This window comes from Pecten maximus, chromosome 6 (genome assembly GCF_902652985.1).
Source record: "Pecten maximus chromosome 6, xPecMax1.1, whole genome shotgun sequence".
NCBI lineage: Eukaryota > Metazoa > Mollusca > Bivalvia > Pectinida > Pectinidae > Pecten > Pecten maximus.
This window is the reverse complement of record NC_047020.1, coordinates 33,829,084-33,853,175: the sequence shown is the minus strand read 5'-3', so window position 1 is coordinate 33,853,175 and position 24,092 is coordinate 33,829,084. Positions and strand designations below refer to the sequence as shown.

Here is a 24,092-nt window from a genome sequence, read left to right as displayed (position 1 = left end):
TAATGAAATTAAGCAACAGTTCTGTCTGAACTGGAGTAATTTACAATGTCTCGACGGAAAGAATAGAATTCTTATAAAACCAAACAATGGTTCAAGAAAAAAGTCTTTGAAATTTAATGTATCTTTTTTTCAATCAATGGCTCGGAAACCTAGAGTTCATACACTTTCTGTGTAATCTTCTAAAAGTACGTGTACATCTGCTATGTAAGGAAAATTGGAAATGGTATACAAATCAACTTTTGAAATACAAAGACAATCTAGAGGCCATTTCGATTCTCCAATTCTTTTAATTATTTTAAGAACATATTGATATATGAAATTTGACAGACCCTGAAGATTTTCAGAAAAGAAAACTAGGGTTCAGACACCCGAAAACGATAATTGATATATGTCACAGGGGCCAGGCATCCGAAAATGATCATAAATATACAAGTCACAGGGGCCAGACATCAGAAAACGATCATAAATATAAGTTGCTTGGGCAGACATCAGAAAACGATCAGTATCACTGACCGGAACCGGAAGAAGCCTTAGCAATGTCCCAGTCTCGTGATAAAGCAATGATGAAAATTACAAGATGTCAGCATAACTTGTTTTAATTTTATGATACATATCACGTTTGCTACGACGTCATGGCAACGGCCCGAAACATGGATTTAAATATTTCAACTTCTGGTCTCCTTATTCATTCCCGTTGAATATTGTGAATTTAGGTGTCCAGTTCGGACATCCAATCAATCTCTTCCTGTTGGAAATGTCTGGATGTTTTTATTTTCACAGTACATATATACCCCGCGGCCGGCGTCTTCTGTCCTCCTGGAAATTCAAGTTGAATTAACTGGTCAATTCTACGTCTTCAAAAATAAACCAAAATTCTAGAAACACAGGCGGGACTTTTGTCAAGACGAGAGAAAAAGGGATGGAATAGGAGTGCTTGTCAGGAAATGTCCCATTGGGATTATTATATTTGTATTTTCTTAAAAAGAAGAAAGAAAGAAAGAAAAATCTCACGATTGATTTGGTCAGCCTGATTTCTTTAAGAATGAGGTTCTCCAGCAGACACAGGCTTTTCTTTTCCTCCTGTAACTAGTAAAGTAAACTTTATCTTGTTAGGACGACTAGGACTGACATTGCTGCACATTACGATTCAGACAGATTATTAAACAGATATCGGAACTAAGACAGACGATGCGTCAAAATGAAGATACTAAAAAGACTTGTTTTTGTGGTTTACATTTTCGCGGATTTCAATAGGTAAAAACGATAACTTTCATGAAAATTATGTAACGGATCATAATTCTCTCTTTTTTTCTATTTTTTTTTTTCGAGGTATATAGTTTTAATCTATCCTTCCGAAAATAAAATTGTAGATCTTGCAATTCAGGAAATCAGAGGTTTAGCAAGAACACGTATAATATAAGCAGACAATTTAAAATTGTTTTTAATGAGAACATCGGATATACAAACCTGCAATAATTGTTTATTGATTTCCTGGCGTCGCTCTCGAATAGACTTAACTTGGTCTGTCAACTCGATCATCTTTTCGTTGTAACACACCAGATCTGTTAAAACAGATAACAAGAGCTGTTGGAGAACAGCATAGCTCGTCTCGCAAATGTTTGTCAATAAATAATTGAAAATATATTAATTGGAATGGTTTCGCAAATTGCATTAATAATATTTATATTGTTTACTTGATCAGATTATGTTTTGTGAATTCATGCAATTTTCAAAACCATACCAATTTATATATATAAATTATTTATTGACAAACATTCGGGAGACAAGCTATGCTGTTGTAGATTAAATGAATATATTAAAAACAAATGTAATTGCTTTTGGACATATTTCTTCAATTTTTTGACAAAATATTATCCTAATGAGAGTAATCTCCCTTGAAAACTGTGGACCGGTATAAATTGTCAATTGTGAGCATTTTCACATTGTTTTATTTTCAGTTTCACCCCAAGTAGGGATAGTGTAACTCCATAGGGACTCCTTTACCAAATATTAGTACCCTAGTACAATCATAAAGTGATGTGTTAATAGCTTTCAACATTTGCACAAAAATTTTAAAAAATGTGTTTTTTCCCCCAAAAAATATTTCAGTTTAACTCCGGCAAGGGATAGCTTAACCCCCACAGGGAACCTAATGCCACGTATTACTATGCCTTTCAACACTCACAACATAAACTTAACACAAAGTCCAAAGATTTAAAAACAAAAAAACAACAACACAGATTTAATAAATAAAAAATCCATTTCTTTTAAAGTTTTACTCCAGAAAGGGATTGTCTTACTCCATAGGGACTCTATTGCCAAAAATCAGCACCCTAGTACAATTATAAAGTGATGTATTAAAACCTTTCAACACTTGCACCAAAAATTTGAAAATTCTGGTTTTTCCCCCCCCCAAAAATCTTTTAGTTTAACTCCAGCAGGGGACAGTTTAACTCCAGAGGGACTCTATTGCCAAATATCAGCACCCTAGTACAATTATAAAGTGATGTATTAATACCTTTCAACACTTGCACCAAAAACTTAACGCAGAAATATTTAAAGTCCACAAATTTGAAAATTCTGTTTTTTTCCCAAAAAAATCTTTTAATCTAACTCTGGCAGGGGATACGTCAGTAATATTATGACTATATATTGTTATATCTACCTTTATATCTTTACTTGAAGCCTGACAGTGTATATAAAAAAGATTTCGATTGGAGGGTTTAAAAAATTATCATTTCCCATAGTTTTTTGAGACCCCCCTCTGGTAACAGCATCTTCTGGTCATCGTTTCTTTGCCAATACTCATTACCTAGGAAGGCATAAACTAAAATGTCTTCACATCCGTAGATACAAAGACCGTAAGATATACCTTTAAAATATTGATGTAAACATTACCCATATAATCTATATTTCTTGCATTTTAATATCAAAACAATTATCACGTCCTCAAGCGTAAACTATACAAACCTTTAGAAGTCATGAACGTATCGCTGGATGGATATATTGATGATGTACTTCCGGTTGAACTTTTGCGCCGCACTTTCGAACTTATAACGGGCTTCGGTTTTACCATTTTTTTCATTGGCCGTTGGTATTGCGGCTTCGATCTTCGACTGTCAGATACCGAAGGTCGCACGGCTTCACACGAACGTTGAACATCAGTTAGTTGTATGTTGTTATTATTGTCTGTAGACAAAATCTTCGTTCGTTGCTGAGCAGGTTGTGAACGCTTGTTGCTAGGCAATGATCTAAGGTAGTTTGATGACGACTCGATATTGGCGCGTCTCTGTGTCGGAAATTGTGGACATTGCCTGTCTTAAAACAAATCAAATCATTAACGGCTTTATTTTAAATAAATTCTGGGAAATAAAATTCCATGTAAAATTCACGCAAGATTCAATATTTTGTTCTATATATTTGAAACAGACTTGACTTTGAAGTCAGATACCTTCATAACCATTATAGGTCGCAGTTGAAATATATTTATCACAGTTATAAAATTAAAATTTCTGAAAAAATAACAGACAATATCTACATAACAGCGATTTTATGACAAGAGAATACCTTCTCTGCTTAATTCCTTCAATAGAGAAACACTTCCTCTAATTAGTTCCGGTTGCCCGCGCAGCTCATTATGTACTTCCGGGCTGGTGGTAGACGTGGTTTTAGACATAACAGATTTCCGTGTCCTGGGTCTAATGTTCCCTGACAGTGTCCGTCTGGTAAGACAGCCTGTTGACTTGGACATTGGGTTGTCATATTTCGGGGTCAAAACTTTTTTACTTGGAAAATAACTTTGTGTCAGATAATTGCTTGTATTTTTCGACATTTGCATTGCTCTCTTTCGAGGTTGTTGTTTGACTCCGAGATCGCCTCTTTGTATTGTTTGAAGAACGTCTTTCCATACTATTGGACTGTTTATAGCTGTTGTCTTGGAAATAGGCGTTGTCTGGGTAAATACGTCCTGGTGATGTAGAAGAATAAGGAAACATTTAATTTAGTAACCATAGTCATCTTAACTCTTTGAAAGGGAGGACAGACGATTTATTGCGGAACGTGTATACATATATAATCTCATATAGGCTATACAATGCAAATAATTTTCAAAAAAAGCAGTCAAAACATACAACGGAAACCAATACCAGTTATACAATGCGGCAAAAGGAGGTTCAGCAATTCAGAGTGAATCTCGGCCAATTCCGTGAAGATTCCGAGCATTGTCGAAGTTGGCCGGGATCTCACGATTATAAATATAGCGATATTTTCAGTGATTTTATTTCTTAGCTCTCTTCAACACCAAGGATGTTAGTCTTTTTGTCAACATCACCAAGTAAATATGCCACAGAATTATTGTTTTATATACAAATATGTACAACCATCGCATTGTACATAAATGATAATTCATGCTATGATTAAAATGTTTTTTGTTTTAGATTTTCCTGATTTCCAAAACATTTATTCTTTTTTAGGATTTTTAATCAAAAGTAATCACTTTCACAAGATTCTAGTTGGTTAGTATGATCTGACGAAAATGGATGAATTTGTGACTTGTTTGAAGTGAAATAATTCTCAATATCGTGATATAATATTGTATTTAGTATCAGAGTTCTTACTCAAGTTCATACCTTGGCTTTGTGGAATGCTGCACGTTGTGTCTTTTGTATTATAGCAGACTCAGCCAGGTATTCTACCTCATTCTGGAGGCAGAGTAAAACATCCCTGTATATGAAAAGTTGAAACATTTAAGCAAGGCCGAATAAAGTCAATGTATACAGATAGGGGAACTTCTCGTTAATAGTCGTTATTTACACCTGACTTATGGATGTGCCAAAAAAAACGCCCAAACTTAGCCATTACAGTGTAACAGAGCCACTTATTATCCGTGACTAGAATAGAATTAGATGCAGTTGTTTTCCAATCGTAACATCTCAAGCGATTCCGTTAAGGTTCGGAATAAGCCTCGTTTGAATCCGAACATTGACGGAAATAGCCGATGTTTTGATTGATATACTTTTTTACAATGGCGACAATACTTTTCTCAGTTTTCGCCTAAATAGACAATGTTAGATGATAAATAGTTGTTTTTTTTTCGTTTTCCTTAAATTCGGATAATCATGGGCTTACCTCAAAGGGGTAGATAAGTCATCCAATGAATTTGACTCCTCGTGATTTCCTGAAAAAAACATCGCTGTCATTTTACCAGTAATATATACTTACTTTATAACGTTGGTGTCCAAAATAAAATTGAGTTAGAGTAAAAAATCACATATATGTAGTCGACAAAAAGAAAAGCCAATTGATAAAGCGAAATTACCAGATAGCGAACGTCCACTTAAGCGGAAAATACCTTAGTTAAAATTCACACTTTTATAAAGCCCGCACATCATAGGTGACTTTCTACCAACTGTTTAATGAATGTTTGCATGTTTGTTTGCTTGTTTTCTTTTTTGTTTGCTTGCTTGCTTGACTGACTGATCGATCTTGTGACAAGTCAAACATACTTGCTTCTTCTTCGACATTTGTCTGCAGCATGATGCTATTGAAGATCTCTAGTAGATCCGCAATCATCCTCCGGTTCCCATTTACAATTCCAACGCCAGTCACGTGGTCCATCGGGATCCCGAAAATGTCGTCTGCTAACGAGTCGATAATGAACTGGACAACCTTAACACCATCTCGTCTAGAATTGATATAAGTCGAACCTGGTCAGATGGAAATATGATAACATTTGTTGCAATTGTCTCCATTTTCAAATAAGTATTAAAAGCTACAAGTGTAAAAGCAATTTCAACTCGCCGGAGCGAAGTTCAGGGGAGCTATTGCTATACAAAAATGTATCCGGCAACTGCCACCGCATTGTCGGAATACACCCACCGTATATATTTTTGCTGTATACGGCAGTGGCGGAAAACAGCTGTATTTTGGAATCTTAGCACGTGCGTCAGTTCGACTGACCTACTTCAAAGTGAAACTACGTTTAAAAGGCGAACATATTTCGGTCATTTTTGACACCCTTTCACTTCAAAATGATTATTTTTGATGATTTTTTTTATGGCTGTTGCAGGATAAATAGAATACATGGTCAGTGTCTTAAAATATAAGCTGTATTTTTGGCTCGGGACAGAAAGACAAAAGTGGCTCGCCAAGGCCAAGGCTCGCCACTTTTGTCTTTCTTTACCCTCGCCAAAATACAGTTTATATTTTAAGACACTGACCATGTATTCTCTATGTACATGTACATGTATATAAATATACCATCTGCGTCGTCGGCGTCCGTAGACAGCAAAGTTATTGAAGTTTTCATAAAGCAGTGTTGTGTCAATACTAATGAGGATACAACTTAGGTATTAGACACGTGTGTTCCTTGTGGCAACACCTTTTCATTGGTACTACATAGGTGGACCCGCTGACCTTGAGCGTGACCTTTGATCTACTTTTAAAAGTTTTAACCTTGGCCATAGTATGTAAACCTACGAGATAGGGCTATCATATTTGACATATGTGTTCCTTGTAACAACACCTTTGTTATGGTATTACATTTGAGGAGCTGCTGACCTTTGCCGTGACCTTTGACCTATTAAAAAAACTAATTCCGAATTTCAACCCCCTTGGTAAGCTATGTTGTCTTCTGACATCTCGTTTTATTTTTTATTCTAAGGACGGGGAATCGGCACTTATCCATAACCAGCAGTTGAAAATATGCAGGACATATAACTTTATTATCAAAAATTAACCAGTGCCTTTTTACTTGTAAAATAACTATGTACATTGTTTATCCTATTCTGCGCATTAGTTTGTACTTCAATATTCTGTTGATGAAATTTTCATTATTTGGAGGAAATAAGATAATAATAATGCATAAAAAACGAAAAAAAGTATCGTTTTGTACTTTTAAATGGTATAATTGCTTAGTTCAAAATTAAGCATTATTTCAGAAATCCTAAAATTGACATAACATCACAATGTCAGAGGGTTTACATATAGATTTTGAAGGTTTATTTGCCTATGGTAAAAATATATGTAATGCGATTTTCGCCTTCATTATATTGAAGCCAGAAATTAAAGGAAATATTGTAGCGAATTTAATAGCCCATGTATATATAATCTCCTTAATTTCCAGGGAAGATACGTTCATCTTAAAATACCATGCTCTGCATGCTAAGAATGCGAACTCTAAATTTTATTTTTGAAAGGATAAACATGTTCATAGATAAATATATAGTTATATCTATGTTATACAAGTCAAACAGTTACAATCAATTTCATTATGTATCCAATATTATAAAGAAAATTTGGATGACGCAAAGCTAATTGCCATAAATAATGAGGTTTCTGCTATTATATTTACATATATTCTATAATAGGTGGTCGTGGCGCATTGACAACAATTTCGTCTTTCACCTTTAAGCGATCAGGGTTCGATTCCCCGATCGTACGAGAAAGGTGTAGGATTTACCTGCCCGACCACGCAGGCAATATTTCACTTTAAAAAAAAAAAAAAAAACATTATCTGAAATAAGAAAAAAAAATGTATGCACAAAGACACTTGCCTCTCTTTTCACCCATTTTTTGTTTTTTGTTTTTTCAAATTCAAAATTTCCATTTAAGACGAAAAAAAAACCCACTGCATTATGATTATTTAAATTTGAGACGGATCTATTCGTTGAAAGTTGGATTCAACATCCTTTGTTCTAATTATGTACCTGGAATGACTTCGCCGGTCACGTGACGATACATAAGCACGAAGTGTTCCACGCCGATGTCATCCACGTCCTTTACGGGTGCGGATCGGTGTCCCAGGACGTCCAACAAACTGTTCACGCGATAAACAATATCTAAAAATAAATAAAACCAGACCCACTGTACATCAACATCTCTATCAATCAAACCTAAAAACACAATGTCACAACACGTGCAAGAGTATATTTACATACCGTCATCAATGTCGTGGTCAACATGGTCACTCGCCATTGTCAGGCTACGGATCGTTACAAATAATCTCGTATTGTTCTGAAATATGAAATACTTGGAGGGCGGGGCTTAAACTGAGTACTTAAGAACCTGACCAATCGAAACGTCTCTAGTTAGGAATAGTGTCGACCGTGGTTTTCGTGCAAGCCGGCATCCTACCACATCAGTGAGTGAAATAAGCACGTGCTCTGTTCACGTACGTACATAATGTATTGGACACTAGAGTTATTTCAATTTCAGAAAATGATAATAATGATAAACACTATTTATTATAAATGTAATAGATAAAGCTTAATAATATCAGGGATATTTTAGGGTATTTAGGATTTTAGGATTGTTGATGTTTACAAACCATGAAGTATTTTAGAGGACTTCATTTCCACTATCGTCATATTTTAGCAAGAGTAGCCTCCCTTCCATCAGAACAGGTCGTCATAGAGACTTTGCACTGTTTCCCAGCCCACGGTGCACACATATACATGTATATGTTTTTCATACCTCCAGAAGAGCCAACTTACATTTTACGTATCTTGAATACCGATTTATTGTACGCCATTGTGTTTTTAAAAAAAGTCCAACTATTGGTCACGTGAAGGAATTGGCAAAGCGTGACAAAACGAATTCGAAAAAACAACAACAAAACTGTAGGAATAGGTAGATATTTGTCTGTCCATCTGATTGGGGGCCATGTCACTAATGGGTAGCATGTATCTAGGGCAAACACACGGATTTGACGTCTGTGTTGCCACTACAACATCGAATTGTGATGCTGAAATGGGGTTGAAATAGACTTTTATTTAATATTCAATGTTCATCTTTACGCTGATTATCTAACAAATGGTTATTTATCACCCGTTATGTATAAAATATCACTAAACCATGTCCGGCTGTTTTTCCCCGGATAATACACCCTTGATTGGGCTGGGGAAGTTGTAGGCGACAATGTTGTATAGACTCAAATGATAGGGATGGATCAATGTAGGTTTTCCTGTAACATTCTGTAAATTAATTCTCTTTTGAAACATGGATATAAGTTTTCGTATGAATAAATGATACATTTTACTGTTAAAAACCATCTTCTGATGTATATATATGCAATTCATTTCCGGGGGAAAATATGGTCGAATGGTACAGTTGTAACACCTAGGCGGCCGGGGTTCAATTCTCCGATTGGACGTGAAAAGGTATGGGGTCATCCGAAGGTCATCCGAAGACCCCTCGCGCGCTTTTATCCGGACCAAAAAGAGTGATTAATATATAAACTGATGTTACTTTTTTATTCGCAATTGTGGTAAAATATATAAAGTTACTATTTACATCAAAGGAAATGGCGTTTATACAGTTCATCTTACCCAATCCTTTAAGCTTTATGGCAATAGAATTTGTTTAAAATATATGAGTTGACATGACTGATGTATTGATTTATACAGGCATGGCCAAGACTGAGAAAAATAACCAGGAACAAAGAAAACAATTTCCTTCTGCAGTTTAATTTCAAATTTGTACAGTACATATATTAACATACTGTGTAAATGTCATTCACACAAATGTCATGACATATTAAGCCTCATCTATCAATGCATATTTCAAAAGTTGATAAATATTAACAAAACAAATGGGCTACTATGTAGAAAGAATTCACAAGACCTTATCTATTTATGGTTAAGTACAAGCACGGGATTGCAAAATAATTATTTATATTATAAAGAGCTACGGAAACGACAATGTTTAAGGTAGCGTGTCACAGTGTTCTTTTCTGTTTCTCTAACGAAGAAGAGTTCTATTTTGCTTAACCTGGAGCTACTTTCTTTTTTGTTATAACACAAAATTATATACGAACGAAATATATTGTGAAATAAATCTGTTGACATCGATCCCGTGACCTTTGACCCCAGTCTTAAAGTACATGGTGTTTATCCTTACGATACACAGTCACAAGGTTTTCACAAAGGTCATATACACGGAGGTACATCCACATAGGATATTGATCAAGGCCGTATAGACACACACCCCATTCTTTACATAAGGACCCTGTTTTTTTGCTAATCAAAGTTTTACAATTTAGACTTTGAAGAAAACATTTATTTCATTTCGCTTATATTTTTCAAATTACGTCAATACAGACAAAAATGTAGGATACATCACTCGGAATGTTGAGTTTGGTACAATGTATTTATGATTATCTTCTTAATCTCAACTAACAAATATTTTTGCGTTGAATGAATATTTTATGGATGCATGGTACTGAAGATATGGTGTTTAATGATAAATATGGCACTGATGTTTGAACATTGATGTATATGAACAAATAACAAAGCATTACTCAAAACGTACGATATTATTCTCTACGACCATATCTCTTACGAAGGGAGGTAACTCCCGCTGACTTGACGAATCGCGTTCGGTTATACCAGGAATCAGTCATGGCCTTTTTCTTCTAAAATTATGTCCTAGAATAATGATATAACATTTACCCTGCATGAGATGAAAAACGAACGATTTCAGCAAAACACAATGAACATATTTGAAAAATACCTGAAAATGGCAACGAACAATTGAGACATTTTACCTCCCATAACATTGCATGTTATAATGGAATGCATAAATGATATATATACTGCATACAAATATTGACATAAACAAATATCATACGTACATTCAGCAAAGTCATGAAATTGAAAACAAAATGAGTACTTTCGAGATTCAGAGCTTAATCTCTCACATAATTGTGTAAGAAAACTGTACAAGTGAAAAGTCTTCCTTTAGATTTCGGCGGTATATTTTCATCAGAATCGTAATGTTCCGAAATATTAGGGAAACTCACGACATATCAAAATTAACATAATACAGATATTTAGTATGTGTTTTTAACTGTGCCAACTTTCCCCACGTAATACGGCATCACACAGTTAAACGATATCTGTATAGGATGACATATCTGACAGCATGGCATACAGTTTGACATCACACCACATGACATCATACAGTATAACATCACACCACATGGCATCATACAGTATAACATCACACCACATGACATCATACAGTGTGACATCACACCAAATGACATCATACAGTATGACATCACACCAAATGACATCATACAGTTTGACATCACACCAAATGACATCATACAGTGTGACATCACACCAAATGACATCATACAGTATGACATCACACCACATGGCATCATACAGTATGACATCACACCACATGACATCATACAGTGTGACATCACACCAAATGACATCATAGAGTATGGTCACGCCATGACGTCATACATTACGACGTCACATAATATGACATCATGATCTATGGTCATATCATGACATTACACGACATTGCGTCAATTCGTATGACATCACACAATACGATATCACGTAATATGACATCATACAATATGACATCACACACACTGACATCACATAACATGACATTATAGAGTATGATAGCACAAAGCTGGCAGTAAACAGTATGACATCATACAATATGACAATATCATGTCATCACACAGTATGAAGTCATATCATGACATCACACATTACGATATCACATCATATGACATCATAGACTATAACAGTATGAAACATGTCACCATACAGCCCATTGGCCAAGCATGACATTACACATTTTTACATTAAACATGACATCAAACAGTATGGTCACAATGAATGACATCATTTGACCAAACAGTACATCCAGTTCTCTCAAAATCACTGCCTTTTTCTTGCTATATAAAATGACTGGTTAGGGAGTATTATTACAAACATAATATAGAACACTATTGGTACATCTATCGATAGATACATCATCGACAGGTGTATGGAATGGTATATCATTTGGTATCAGCCCTGACTGTAAAGCACTTGAAGGACGGGGGATGACTGAGGTCGGTTAGTGAAGAGGGACGAAATGGGAAATTTTCTTAATGGGATTGAGTAAGGAGGGGTGAGGTGGGGGTGGGGATTTGTGCGGGGGTAGAGGTGGAGTGGAAGAGAAAAGTACTCTATATGGAGGGGAGGGGAGGGAGAGGAGATGGTATAAGCTCTAGAGAATATGGAGAAGGGCTCAATAGTTAATATATCAGGAGAGTGGATTTAGTTAGGACAGGGGTGGGGGTGAAAAGGAGGAGGAGATATGGAAAGGAAAGAAAGACACAGTGAGGGAGAGGAGGGGAGGGGGTTAGGGTTGGGCAGAGAGAATTGCTACGGACCGAGCACTATATAGATGAATATATAAATTGTGAGTATATAACACAAATCTTGGCTAACTTACTATGTGCAATGAAACATTCACAGAAATATCAGTATTTTTTGTTTCTTCGTTATCACAATATATATATTTCATGTAATCACAACCACCATTGACGTCACAAACCACCACTGACGTCACAGCGTCCACAATGCAATATCATTCACATGGCCACATACAGGGTTACACTTTTATTTATCTATTTATATGTTTATTTAATGAATGATTGTAGTTTTGTTTGTATCACTTGAATCATTTGTATTTTAAGACATCATTTTTCTTTAAAGGTTTTGGAAATGGCGTCATCTTAGAAGAAAATAATAACTAATTTCTGGTTATTAAGAAAAAAAATCTATTTTTAGCAGAAATGAATTCAAAATGCATATAAATTGTACTGAGATATGAAACTGATGACTTTCAGACATTAGGCTTTTTAAGTTGACATATATGTTCAGTAAATGACTGAGGACAAATCTATGCCTTTGTATAATGACAAAGTATATGTTAGTTAAACGCAAAGCTAAATTTTACCATCATGTAAATTTAAATAACGCCAGATAATGCAAAAAAATCTATAGAAAAAAAAGGAAAGTCTGTGACAATATTATAGATCTGTAGGAACAAGGAAGTGATTTAGTTGTTAAAAATCCAAATCAAAATGGACTATTGAGTGCAAACTGCAAGAACACTGAAAGTGAAGGATTGCAACCAAAACAGATCTGTTTTGTAGATTATATATATTGTTTATTGTATCTGATACATGATTACGTAGAGTTCCGATGGCTTCCGAGTTTTGTCCAAAATCTGCATTCCGAATGACAAGAAAGTGTAACAAATAGAACAGGCATCCGTTATATGTTATTGTGAAGCACACTTGCTAATATAATCTTCTGAATCATGAAATCAGGAACTCTTTTTTCATTGAAGGTATTTATAGACTTTGTAACAGTGGTTTCCGGAATCAGCAACAATCACGTGACCGTCGTCAGTGACCGCAATTCCCTGGGGTCCATAAAGAGGCTCGGCGGAGGAGTTAACGAAACTGAGGAAAGATCCGGTACTGTCAAACACCTGGAACAGAACAAAGAAGTTGAAACGTAATTTATGTATTTATATATCAAGAGATACGTGATTAAACGTGTTGGTTTTGTTACAAAGAACCAATATGTTGGCATGGGGTGACACATGTTAAACTCATATGCACCTGAAATAATTTGTGGTTTGGTATATTGGCATGTTTTTTTTTTTTTTTTTTTGTTTGTTTGTTTTTGTTGTTTTGTTGTTGTTGTTTTTTTGTTGTTGTTTTGTTGTTGTTTTTTGTGAGGGGGGGGGGGGGGGTGTTAACATTTACCTCATTTCATGCGAAGGGGGTTCAACTTTGATTCAAACATTTTGTATCAAAGGGGGTCAACATATTTGCCTTATTTGACAACATTGACAAAATTTTGTGTGAAGGGGACTCGACCTTTATGCAATATTTAACCAATAGGGTCAATTTTGAAGATTTGTTAAGAAGCTCCTGACTTGAACATTCCACAAATATGTATATATTACACTACGTTGTAAATAAAGGGCATCTGGATTCAAAGGAACACCCCAAACCGCCATAAGTCATGTTTAGGAAGTGCGATAATTATGTTTTTATTTACAATCTGTACATTGTGTATACAAGTCAGTGGTATTACAATGCACGAGACCGTAATCTAGGTGGCGCATCGAAACCTAAAGGCGAAATGGCTCCCGGAGACATGTTATACAAGATTGAGTCAGGAGGTAAGATATCGATCGTGTAGAGTTAATGGTAAGGGAGAATCCAATAGATAGCAAAGCCTTACAGCTAGTAGGTGGAACTTGTCCTTGACAATATGATCTAATCTAGACTGTAGAAATACATCGATGTTGTTTTCTTAATCGTGTATATGTACATGAAAATATGTAATTCATATTTCATAAGTTAATAAACCGAAAAAAATATTCCAAAAAATAAGACGCACAGACTAATTTGTGGATTAATTTTAAAATTTAAATGTCGGTTTAACAAGGGTTCCGTATCCAATGGTATAGATTGTTAATGATTCGTTAAGTAATTGTAGTGTTACACTGTTGTATAAAACTGGTGCTATCAAACCTGTATGGTAATAATGGTCTCACGACAAATGATATGGTACAAAAACACACACTTGTGGTGTGAATAGCACATCTAAATATTAATTTAGTAACGAATACAGTGTATACAGAATAATGAATATAAAATTGCATCACACAGCTGTTTCATTCCTCTAGAACTCTCTATCGATTTGTGTACTTTCTCTGAATACATATTAAATATAGACGTTTCCTTGGGAATGAATATGTAGTTATGTAAAATCATATTTTATGTTTATATTATCCAATATTTGCCGAAATAGAAGCCCTGTTCTGTTAGGGTAGACATAAATCTATGCTTGACAAGAAGGAATATAAGGAAATTGTCACCTCGAAATTATTAAGTTTATCTCAAAGCATTGTGACGTCACAGCTGAAATGACGTCATCAGGGTGATATTAAGATGTTGTTTCTAGAAATCGTAATATCGTGTTAATGTCGCGTATCAACCAACCATGAAAATTAAAGAACGTCTTAAATATTTTACGTAGTTTTGTATCTCCATTATTCTCCTAAAATGCTGTCTGTTCACCTTGCTCTGAGAAATAATAGTTTTGCACACGATGGCATGGACTAAGTTAAAGAATGGAAATATATCTCGTGATTATGTATACGTTTTAATGACTAAAACAGCGTCTGCTATCTGCTATCTCATGTATCTAGGTATTTGTAAGAACTGAACGCCTTTAAGAACAGCAAAACCTCGCCAAGATCTCCCATCGGGAAGTCGATAACAGAACAAAATGCTTACCGCCATGAAATATACATAAGCTTTGGGATCCGTTAAATCCCTTCTGTTTATTTTATGGATGCCAAAAACATCGATTACAGGTTTTATTGTCGAATTATTACTTGAGCGCGCAATGTTGAGAGGGTGGCGATCTATGTTAAAACATGCAGTGCGCTGGAGACATGTGTAAAACAAAAACAAATATCATTGCTGTGCGCGTCTCGGCTTCACACATATACAAACTTGAGAAATACTTGGTTGTATTGTTATTTGGGTTTTATTTGAGGATTAATTTGAATATATTTGTCTGATATGGAGTGACTCTTAATGCTCTCGTGATGAGAGTACACTCCGTTTTTGTCTTATTGCTCCATAACATCAGAATTATACTCTAAGTTAATCCTCATAATCAAACTAAGTTAATCCTTATAATTTAATCTACTGTACAAAATCCCTGTGAAAATTCACATTTATCGATGGACTCTTTTCTATCAACCAAGTAAAAGCGATAAACTTTTCACACCACTTGATAAAATGTTAAATTAAAATATAATTAGATACAAAATGTACATGTATATACATTTAGTACGTATAAAGATACTGTCCTCAAATGACCTTTTTTTGTTAATGGAATGCTAAAACACAATAACACGTCATTTCTTACGGCATAATTATATATATATCATTAACATTTGGGATGATATAAACATATTATAGATGTCGGCAGAAATATAGGGAAGCCGATATTATAACCGACATTAGCACCAGGATACGGCAGATGAGGGATTTAGTCATTAATTCCCCAGCAGTAAAGCGGTAATTTCCTGTCTGGGTCACGTTCGTCACGTGACCGTGCTAATCGCTCTAATAATGAATCCGTAAACCGGAATTCCAGCAAAGACGTGGAGCGGAAGAATTAGGAAATAACTACCTAGACTGTTACACGGTTTTCATCTCGACATGTTTTCCATATCCCGTAATGCTGAACTTGTATGTGTAAAGTGTGATACCTATAATTGTGCTATATTGATATATGTTACATATATACCGAAGTGCTATTGCTGTGACATAGAGATAAAAATGTCTTCTATTTTACAGAGGCATTTCGAGAGGCATATAGACTTAAGGGTTTATGTTAGCCTTTCAGTAGTATTATTGATTCATTAATTTTCAAGGTTTTGGCTACTTCATTGTAGCTTAGAGGTTTAATAAAGTAGCAAAGATCTCGGGAGATACCCCACCCCCCAACCCCACCCCCAACCCCGCCCCGCCCCATACATTACCTGTATCCTTGAGTTTCCCCAATCCGCCACCAGGATGTTGCCGTTACTGTCTACCGCTAATCCAGTGGGTGCATTGAACTGACCGTTCCCTTCTCCATTGGATCCGAAACTACTGAGAAAGTTCCCCTCACCGTCAAACACCTTGATACAGTGATTGTGGAAGTCGGATATCAGTATATCATTATCTTTGTTCACAGCTACGTAATGTGGCCCTGCGAACTGCCAGTCATTGTTTCCCCGAGAACCAAATTTGGATATTAATTTACCGTTAGATTGAAATATGAAAACACAGCTTCCTTTATTATCTACTACTATAATGTGTCCATTCTTGTCGACAGCGATCCCCTTGGGACCCAGCAGTTTCCCGGTCCCTATCTTGTTGACGTACTTCCCCTCTGGGGAGAAGACACTTATCCACTTGTTATCGTAGTCTGCGATTAGGTAGTTACCGTTCAGGGTGGCAGTGACTCCCGTGGGTCTCTGCAGTTTCCCCGCCACTCGGCCTGGAGACCCAAATTTGAGTTTACAGTCGCCGATCTCACTGAAAACCTGAACACATTGATTGTTACTATCAGCCACAAGTGTCTTCCCTCCGACCACACACACACCTTGAGGGTTTGTAAACTCGCCCTTATTTCGACCTTTGATGCCTATCCTCATCAAGAGATCATCTTCGATCGGGTTGCTTCGACGGTTCGATCCGTGTGACCTTGAACTTGATAGACGTTTCGTGCCCTTTTGCTTGACAACTGTTCTAGGGATTTTCGACGAACTCCCAAATTGATCAGAACCTTCATCCGCACCAGTAAGAGCCCTGATCTTGAATGGGGATCCCCGAATATGTTGGCCATAAAGCTTGACGTCAAGCTCATAGGTTGCTTCCTTTTTAACTGTATACGAAATCTCATAACTACCGTTCTGGTGGTCGATAATGGCCGGAGCTTGCGAGTGACCGGCATCATCGCGAATTTCCGCGGAGAGAGATGCAAATCCTATCTTGATTAGCTCCCCTTTCCTGTCCTTGGTTGTCACGGTGATAATAGAGGGTCTTCCGATGTGACATACCTTGAGACCGTCACCACTGGCAACCGTCTCGAACGCTATAGCACTATTACTGTTAATATTACCAACATTGACCATTAACTTTTTTAGACTCTGAAAATGACTGGGGTCAAAGATCAAACACTCGTTCTCCTCAGGTTGGAATTGAAGTCTAAGAGCAGGCAGTTCTTTTAACTTTTCAGACATTTCTTTCTTTATAAGCAATATTTCTGTTTCACTTCCGCTTTTTAGAGTTTCATCAGTCACATCACAACAGTTAGATATTCTAGACAGGATGCTTTCTAATCTCTCTTTCTGACCTCCCAGAGTCGATCTCTTGTGGTCATATATTGTCGCCAGTTCTCCCAGCAACGCAGTTTCCCTTTCATCCATTATTTTTCTTAGATCACCAAATGCAGTTTTGATTTTGTCTTCAGCGTGAGCATTATTTTCATGCAGATTTTCCGTAACTGACCCAACGGTGACTATAGCCGTCTCCAAATTTGGAATCTGTTCTCTGGCTTTCTTCACCAAGTCTTCCAACTGACCTTTTTGGTCGAAAATTGCCTCCTCAAGAAGCATAGTCTTGTGACCAATGTGTTCCACATCGGTGCAATCTTTGCATACGGCCGTTTCGCATGCGCAACAATAGTACAACAATGAGTTACCATCGTGGTTCGGACACACAAGCGTCATATCGAGTGATTTCTCTGCGTAAGCTGTGACGTCAGCCAGCAGTATGACGTTATGTTCTTTAGTAAGATCCTCCGTCTGATGAGATCCTGTACACTTCTCACATAAGAAATCTCCACAGTCTACACACTTGGACATAGAGGTTCCACTCTCCTTCCCACAATCCCGACAAACCTTCGGGTTCTCGATGACCTCGATCAAGTTCGTTATAAAGAAGTTGGATTGGAGAGCTTCAACGCCCTCTTGCGGCAGTATAGATTGTTGGCGGCAGATTGGACACGTGATTGAGAGACTTTCGGGAGGGATATAACTATCCAAACACTTCTGACAGAAGGTGTGCAGACAGGGCAAGACCTTCGGCGTTATGTACCTTTCCAAACATATCCCACAACTCAGCAACTGTTGGTCGATTTGACGCATCACCGAAAAACTCTCTGCCATGATGATCCGAGAGTTACCTCCCTTGGTAATCTGTAAACACACAAACAGCGCATAAGCCCATTGTAAAAACATTTCTTATATTTGCACAAATTAAAACTTGCTCACGTTCATAAAGAATATCAGCCATAACTGCTATATACGTCGCATAGCTAAGGACTATTTATACAGTTGTATAGTAATGTACTCTTCTGCAGGCTTTCAATTTGAATAAACCTTCGGTACAATCGTTCCTGTTGCTCGGGCTTCACAATATTATATATGAAAATGAAGATATGTTGGGACGATAATATATCTAGGCGTAGATACAATTAGTGTACTTGGAAATCAAGGGTTTAAAAGTTTTACCGGTGTAATCATTGTAAAAAGTTATGTACCAGGGGTCTTTACCCATCTAATTTGTATGTCACGGTGATTTTGTGATCAGACATGACGTCTTAAGATTTGTTTATTGTCACAATAAGGAAAACAGTTTGACAATAACAGCAATCTCTACTTAGAATGCATGTTCCTTACACCAGCTAACATTGTAAGGAACGACAACTCTTGGTAGAGATTGCTAAAACAGCAACTTTCAATGACGACGAGCTCACACTAAATACAAACACACACAATGTACAATATCTACGATTCTGTCATTAATCAATTTCGTTTAGGATCTTTATTGAAAGGTCCTCGTAACTGTTTCCGCTACAAAATCCTCTCGTGGATGTTCGTGTCCCAACAAATGCGACAATGTAAGATAGCCTAAATCAGCCACCATACACAGCACTTACACAGGGACCTGAGGATATGTTACAGTTTGCGTGTACTTGTACATTCTCTGCTGTATACTAGGGCAGGCCAAAATACACGTAGACTATGATACATTCCCAGGTCCCTATGAGCACTTTGGGATTACGTCTTAATGTGACATGCTGTTGATAGGACACTGAACAATGCAAAAACAAACAAACCCATTTTGTAATTTTTTTTTAATTTTTTTTTTGTAATCAAAATATTTCTTCAGACAAATACACTGCACGTTACCAGGAAACGATATAACAGGTTATATTAACAAAATACACGACGCTGATGTAACGCGATGTATAGATTCAATATATATAGGTTGTCGTTGTTATGTCTCAAAGTAATCGATATGATCCGCCTCTATCTCTGGCGATATACTCAATTTGTTACCGTTGTCAGTATATGGATACTATCGATTGGGGTCATGAACTAGTGACCCCTAGATGTCATAGGGGTCATTATAATTTAATAGAATTAACATATTCAACTTTATATACAATCATTTCATCTGGATGTGTAGTCGATGGCGAGGTCATTTGTGTGGTCAACGGCGTGTGGTCAAATAAGTGTGGTCAATGGCGTGTGAAGTGTGGTCAAATAGATGTGATAATGTTCACGTTTTTCTCATTCAACTTTAGATACGATGTATTTGAAAGGTTTAATAAGACAGAGAGAAAAAAGGCTTCGTGAACAAATAAATATTTGCGTGCGCGCACGTATGTGCTTTTTAATTTGCAATTGTAAAAACAGCTATTAAAAAAGAAGACATTGATGAAGTATTTAGGCAAGTTAAGAATATAATACATGTATGCTTGTTCTATAAATTATTACACTGAAATAAGTTTTGACTAAACAAATCGTCTTTGATGGTAAAGTGCTCTACAATACTTAAAGCTAAGTTCTATAGGGTATAAAGGACGTACATTCAGGCCTTGTCCCAGTCGGTGTGGTTTTAACTGCTAATGTCAGCAGATATTGTGCACGTTGCAGCTCTATATATAAGAATCTAGTTCACGGCATTTAATTCTAACAGTATATAATGAAATCTTTTCATTAAAACTGACCTGACAGAATTATAATCAGGAATGCAATTTTAATGCATACACGTAATAAATGAATTGAGACATGCGTGGAATATGACATTAAAATTTCTCTGCTAATTTGGCCCTTTATGAAATATCAAAATGAACGAAATTAATTTAAAAACCTTTTAACCCATTAAATTCATATACATGTATATTGCAAATTATTCGAATAATGTTCAATACATACGCAATAATGTGTGTTTTTCGGTCGTATCCTCGCGGCGTCCATATTAGATGTGGGAGTACTTGTGAATTTGTTTTAAGATCTCCAAACATCAATACAAATTCGGGCCGACAACATCCACAATTACATGAGCAGCTCAAAGGTCAATGCGCGCGACATGTATCCAGCCCGAAGTCTTACGATAATTAAATTGAAGTTAAACATATAAAAAATAGTCTAATCCTTGTATCAATACCGTGTCATGGGTTCCGTCACATGTTAATTTCCTAGATACTGATGCATTTTCTATGTATACTTGTTTATATAGACAAACTGTGATGACATCTATTGATGGGGCCCGGCACGGGGAAATTTCTAACGGGGGCTTTTCTTTCATAGTTTTTGATCAGTTATTATGTTTAAAATGCTCGAACGATACAGGCTAGTTTTATACCACAAGGCGTTTTTTGATAATAAGTAAATGGAACCACATAACATTAAAGTGAAAAACTAATTTTGACTCCGACAGAATTTTTAACTATTACTACTACCTTCGGGATAGCCTCTTTCATGAGAGACCGCCATGACAAAGTGGCCATCAGTCAAGCCGTACGTAACCTCCGGCTCTCTAGTTTACAGGGACACATCAAATTCTTGTCTGTGACTAATTACTAGCGGTTAAATCTATGATTGCCTGGCCAATTATCATTATAGCCGTATGTAATCTGTCAATAGACGTCGTCCGTCTTTGAAAAAAAGTCAAATATTCATGTATGATAAGCAAAAATGATCAAAGGGCAACACTAAATCAGTGATTACTGGACATTAATATAATTTCACGATGGAGACAGATCTAGATGTTATACAATAAGGACGTATTAAATTGTGGACTATCAGTTAAATATCATAATAAACTACAAATATGTATGTCCAAAATATGATAATCCATTTCAACAATAATATCTTTGATTTACCTTGTGTAAAATCATTAATTTTGGTGTATTTTTTTTTTATCATTATTATTCATATCCATGCGTTACATATGTACTCTTAGATAAGTCAATGAATAAATAAAAGCTTTGGCTTTTGAAGCCATGTAAATTTCATATTTTATAGAGTTCATAATTTAAAAACGCGAATAAAGTATTCACTTAGAAAACATTATGACTGCCCCCTATCGTATACTAAATAGAATGTATGCACAATGAATGTACATTTCAATTTCGTCCATAGGTATTGGACAACTATAGTTCTATGGACAGAGTTACCAGATGGACAATTTGACAACCATACTTTCGGTATGACGAACATGTATTGATTATCGGCCAACCAAGAATAGTTGATAGGAAGCTTGGATTTTAAAATGGCGGCACTCCTGTCGATAACATGAAACGGCTTTCTGAGCTAAATTACAACTCCACATGTATATTGCCCCGCAATTATGGATTGTGCATGCTGAGATCGGTTTGATGATATCCCAAAATGTGCTAATGTTCCTTATAATCACTACATTCCATATGCATTGGGTTTGGTACAAATTTCCATTCCATAGTCCATATAATTAAAGTATAATGTCTATTATTTTGCATACATGGAACGTGGGGTAGGGAATCCTACCAAGTCACTTTGCTCTCTAGCACTTGAATACAAGGAACGACAACTTAGGATAGAGATCGAAACAGCTTTACGGAACCGGAAGTACGTATAACCTTAACCAATTCCGCCTACAGCCAGGACATTATTTGTATGGCGTGAGATATTTGTCATTGTTTCCGATCGATTTGTAGGATTGAATGTCCAGGCGTACACGTCCTTATTGGTATTTCAAGAGATGTCAAACAAGACCAATAGCCACGGGGGAACTGCTGAATGCTGGGTAACAGATAAACCTATGGAATAAGAATGAGAGAAACTACATTTGGTCGATGGCATGACAGACGACAAAATTAAAACGAGCACAGAGAAATGTTACAAATCCTAATTCCATGGCCCGCATTATATATGATACACAAGTGATGACAATTACACAAGAACCTCGTAAAATCACACATCTCGCGAGACTTGATCCTAGTGATGCAAGAAATATGGTCAGATACATAAGAACTAGTGACGATAACATCAGTTGAAGTATAGATTCTACTTGAGAAATGAATTTAGACATGCATTTTAATATGTCAGAAACATAAATTAATGATGTTCAAAATGTGTTTGATATTGTTATATAATGTTGTCAGACATGTTCCATATATCAATGTAATTGTCCTTTCAAACGACATGTTCATGTATAATTATAGACCCCATATGGAAATGCAGTTGCCATAATTTGGCACATGACACGAACAGCATTACTGTCATTTTCATTCAGATGAAACTACTTTCCATACGGTGAAATATTTAGCATGGAGCATGTTGACGCATATGTATGTATGAAGAGGCCGGGTTTCGCCGCACGAGGACATCCAGGATATTGATCAATTCGTACACCACATGTTTCACCGTTTCTGTTTATAATGTGTGAATGGCTCGTGACATGCTGGTATCTGTGTCGCCACCACGACCTTAAAACTCTTATAGCATAAATTTCATCGAACAGAAAAAAAGCATTTACCTTTTAAAGAGGATGTCTCCGCAAGACTTAGAATCGGTAACGTCCATTTTGGAATTGCCTTTATTTCTATAGTAAGCGTGGGTTCCGTTGCCACATATTATAATATTATAAGTTAAAATATTATAATATTATAATTGTCTTAGCATTGCCTGAAGGCAATTTATACAAATATCCAATACACAAATAGAATCAAGAACTGTCATTCATTCGCGAGCTAGTATGGTCACCAGCATGCATATGTATTCTGGAAAAAATCAATTTCTATCAAACACATGTGGAGAGCTTTCGGAATGTCAGTTTCAGCACGTGCACCGAGGTAACTTGTACAGAAATCGATATAACATACGTCACAAATCCTCCAATTTATTCCTCTTGTAGTAGATCAATACATCTGTCTGGCTGAAACACAACGTTTATAAAACATCTCCAAACTGGTTCGTCGGGCACAAAAATATCAAAATATGACGCGAGAATGCTATATATTTCAGTCCGTACTACACAGTTCCTCTCCCTATGTGAATAATTTAAAGACTGAATTCGCCGATCACTGGTAGCGAATCGATCGATATCCTGATTCGTTACAATACAGATTTTTTTTTAAAGACAAAACACTATGCCACTGTACATATACCGAGTTTCATTTGCGATCAGCTACGTACATGGCCCAAAAGACGAATGAAGTGAAACATATCCAGGCTCTGTACGGTGTCATTTTAAGTCTCTCGCTAAACTGTTATATTGGTAAACAACCTCTGTTTCAGACGAATGTTTCAGACGAAATACTGAACATATTACACTCAGTAAATATCCGTGACGGAAAAAAAAAAATACGATAATCACGAAATGCAATCTTTTCCTGAAAAATATCTTTATTGAAATGCACTTAATGCTG

At 36.2% G+C, this 24,092-nt stretch overlaps 2 protein-coding genes across 5 annotated transcripts in view; both read right to left on the bottom strand.

Moving 5' to 3' along the window:
- Nucleotides 1–267: 267 nt before the first annotated feature.
- On the bottom strand, nt 268–8,127 carry LOC117329593. 2 transcript variants are annotated; one of them, XM_033887606.1, is made up of 10 exons: nt 7,938–8,127; nt 7,707–7,838; nt 5,505–5,705; nt 5,128–5,176; nt 4,629–4,722; nt 3,568–3,967; nt 2,971–3,318; nt 1,468–1,562; nt 1,012–1,086; nt 268–816 (listed from the first exon to the last, which is right to left on the bottom strand). In XM_033887606.1, exons 1-10 carry the CDS (start codon nt 7,972–7,974, stop codon nt 775–777), a joined length of 1,473 nt encoding a protein of 490 aa, XP_033743497.1. In that variant the 5' UTR covers nt 7,975–8,127; the 3' UTR covers nt 268–774. The 2 variants fall into 2 exon arrangements, with proteins under 2 accessions (XP_033743497.1, XP_033743498.1); XM_033887607.1 differs by having other exon boundaries at nt 1,012–1,080.
- A 2,985-nt stretch (nt 8,128–11,112) lies between these two features.
- Nucleotides 11,113–24,092, bottom strand: part of LOC117329592 (tripartite motif-containing protein 2-like) — a 14,994-nt gene continuing 2,014 nt past the window's right edge. The window contains exons 1-3 of one of the 3 annotated variants that reach the window (XM_033887605.1): nt 23,201–23,299; nt 16,384–18,588; nt 11,113–13,296 (exon numbers count right to left, since the gene is read on the bottom strand). In XM_033887605.1, coding sequence (XP_033743496.1) covers nt 13,144–13,296; nt 16,384–18,558 — 2,328 coding nt within the window. In that variant the 5' untranslated portion in view covers nt 18,559–18,588; nt 23,201–23,299 and the 3' untranslated portion in view covers nt 11,113–13,143. Of the gene's footprint in view, nt 13,297–16,383; nt 18,589–20,616; nt 20,860–23,200; nt 23,300–24,092 lie in introns of those variants that run through there. The other 2 variants (XM_033887602.1, XM_033887604.1) reach the window with 2 other exon arrangements.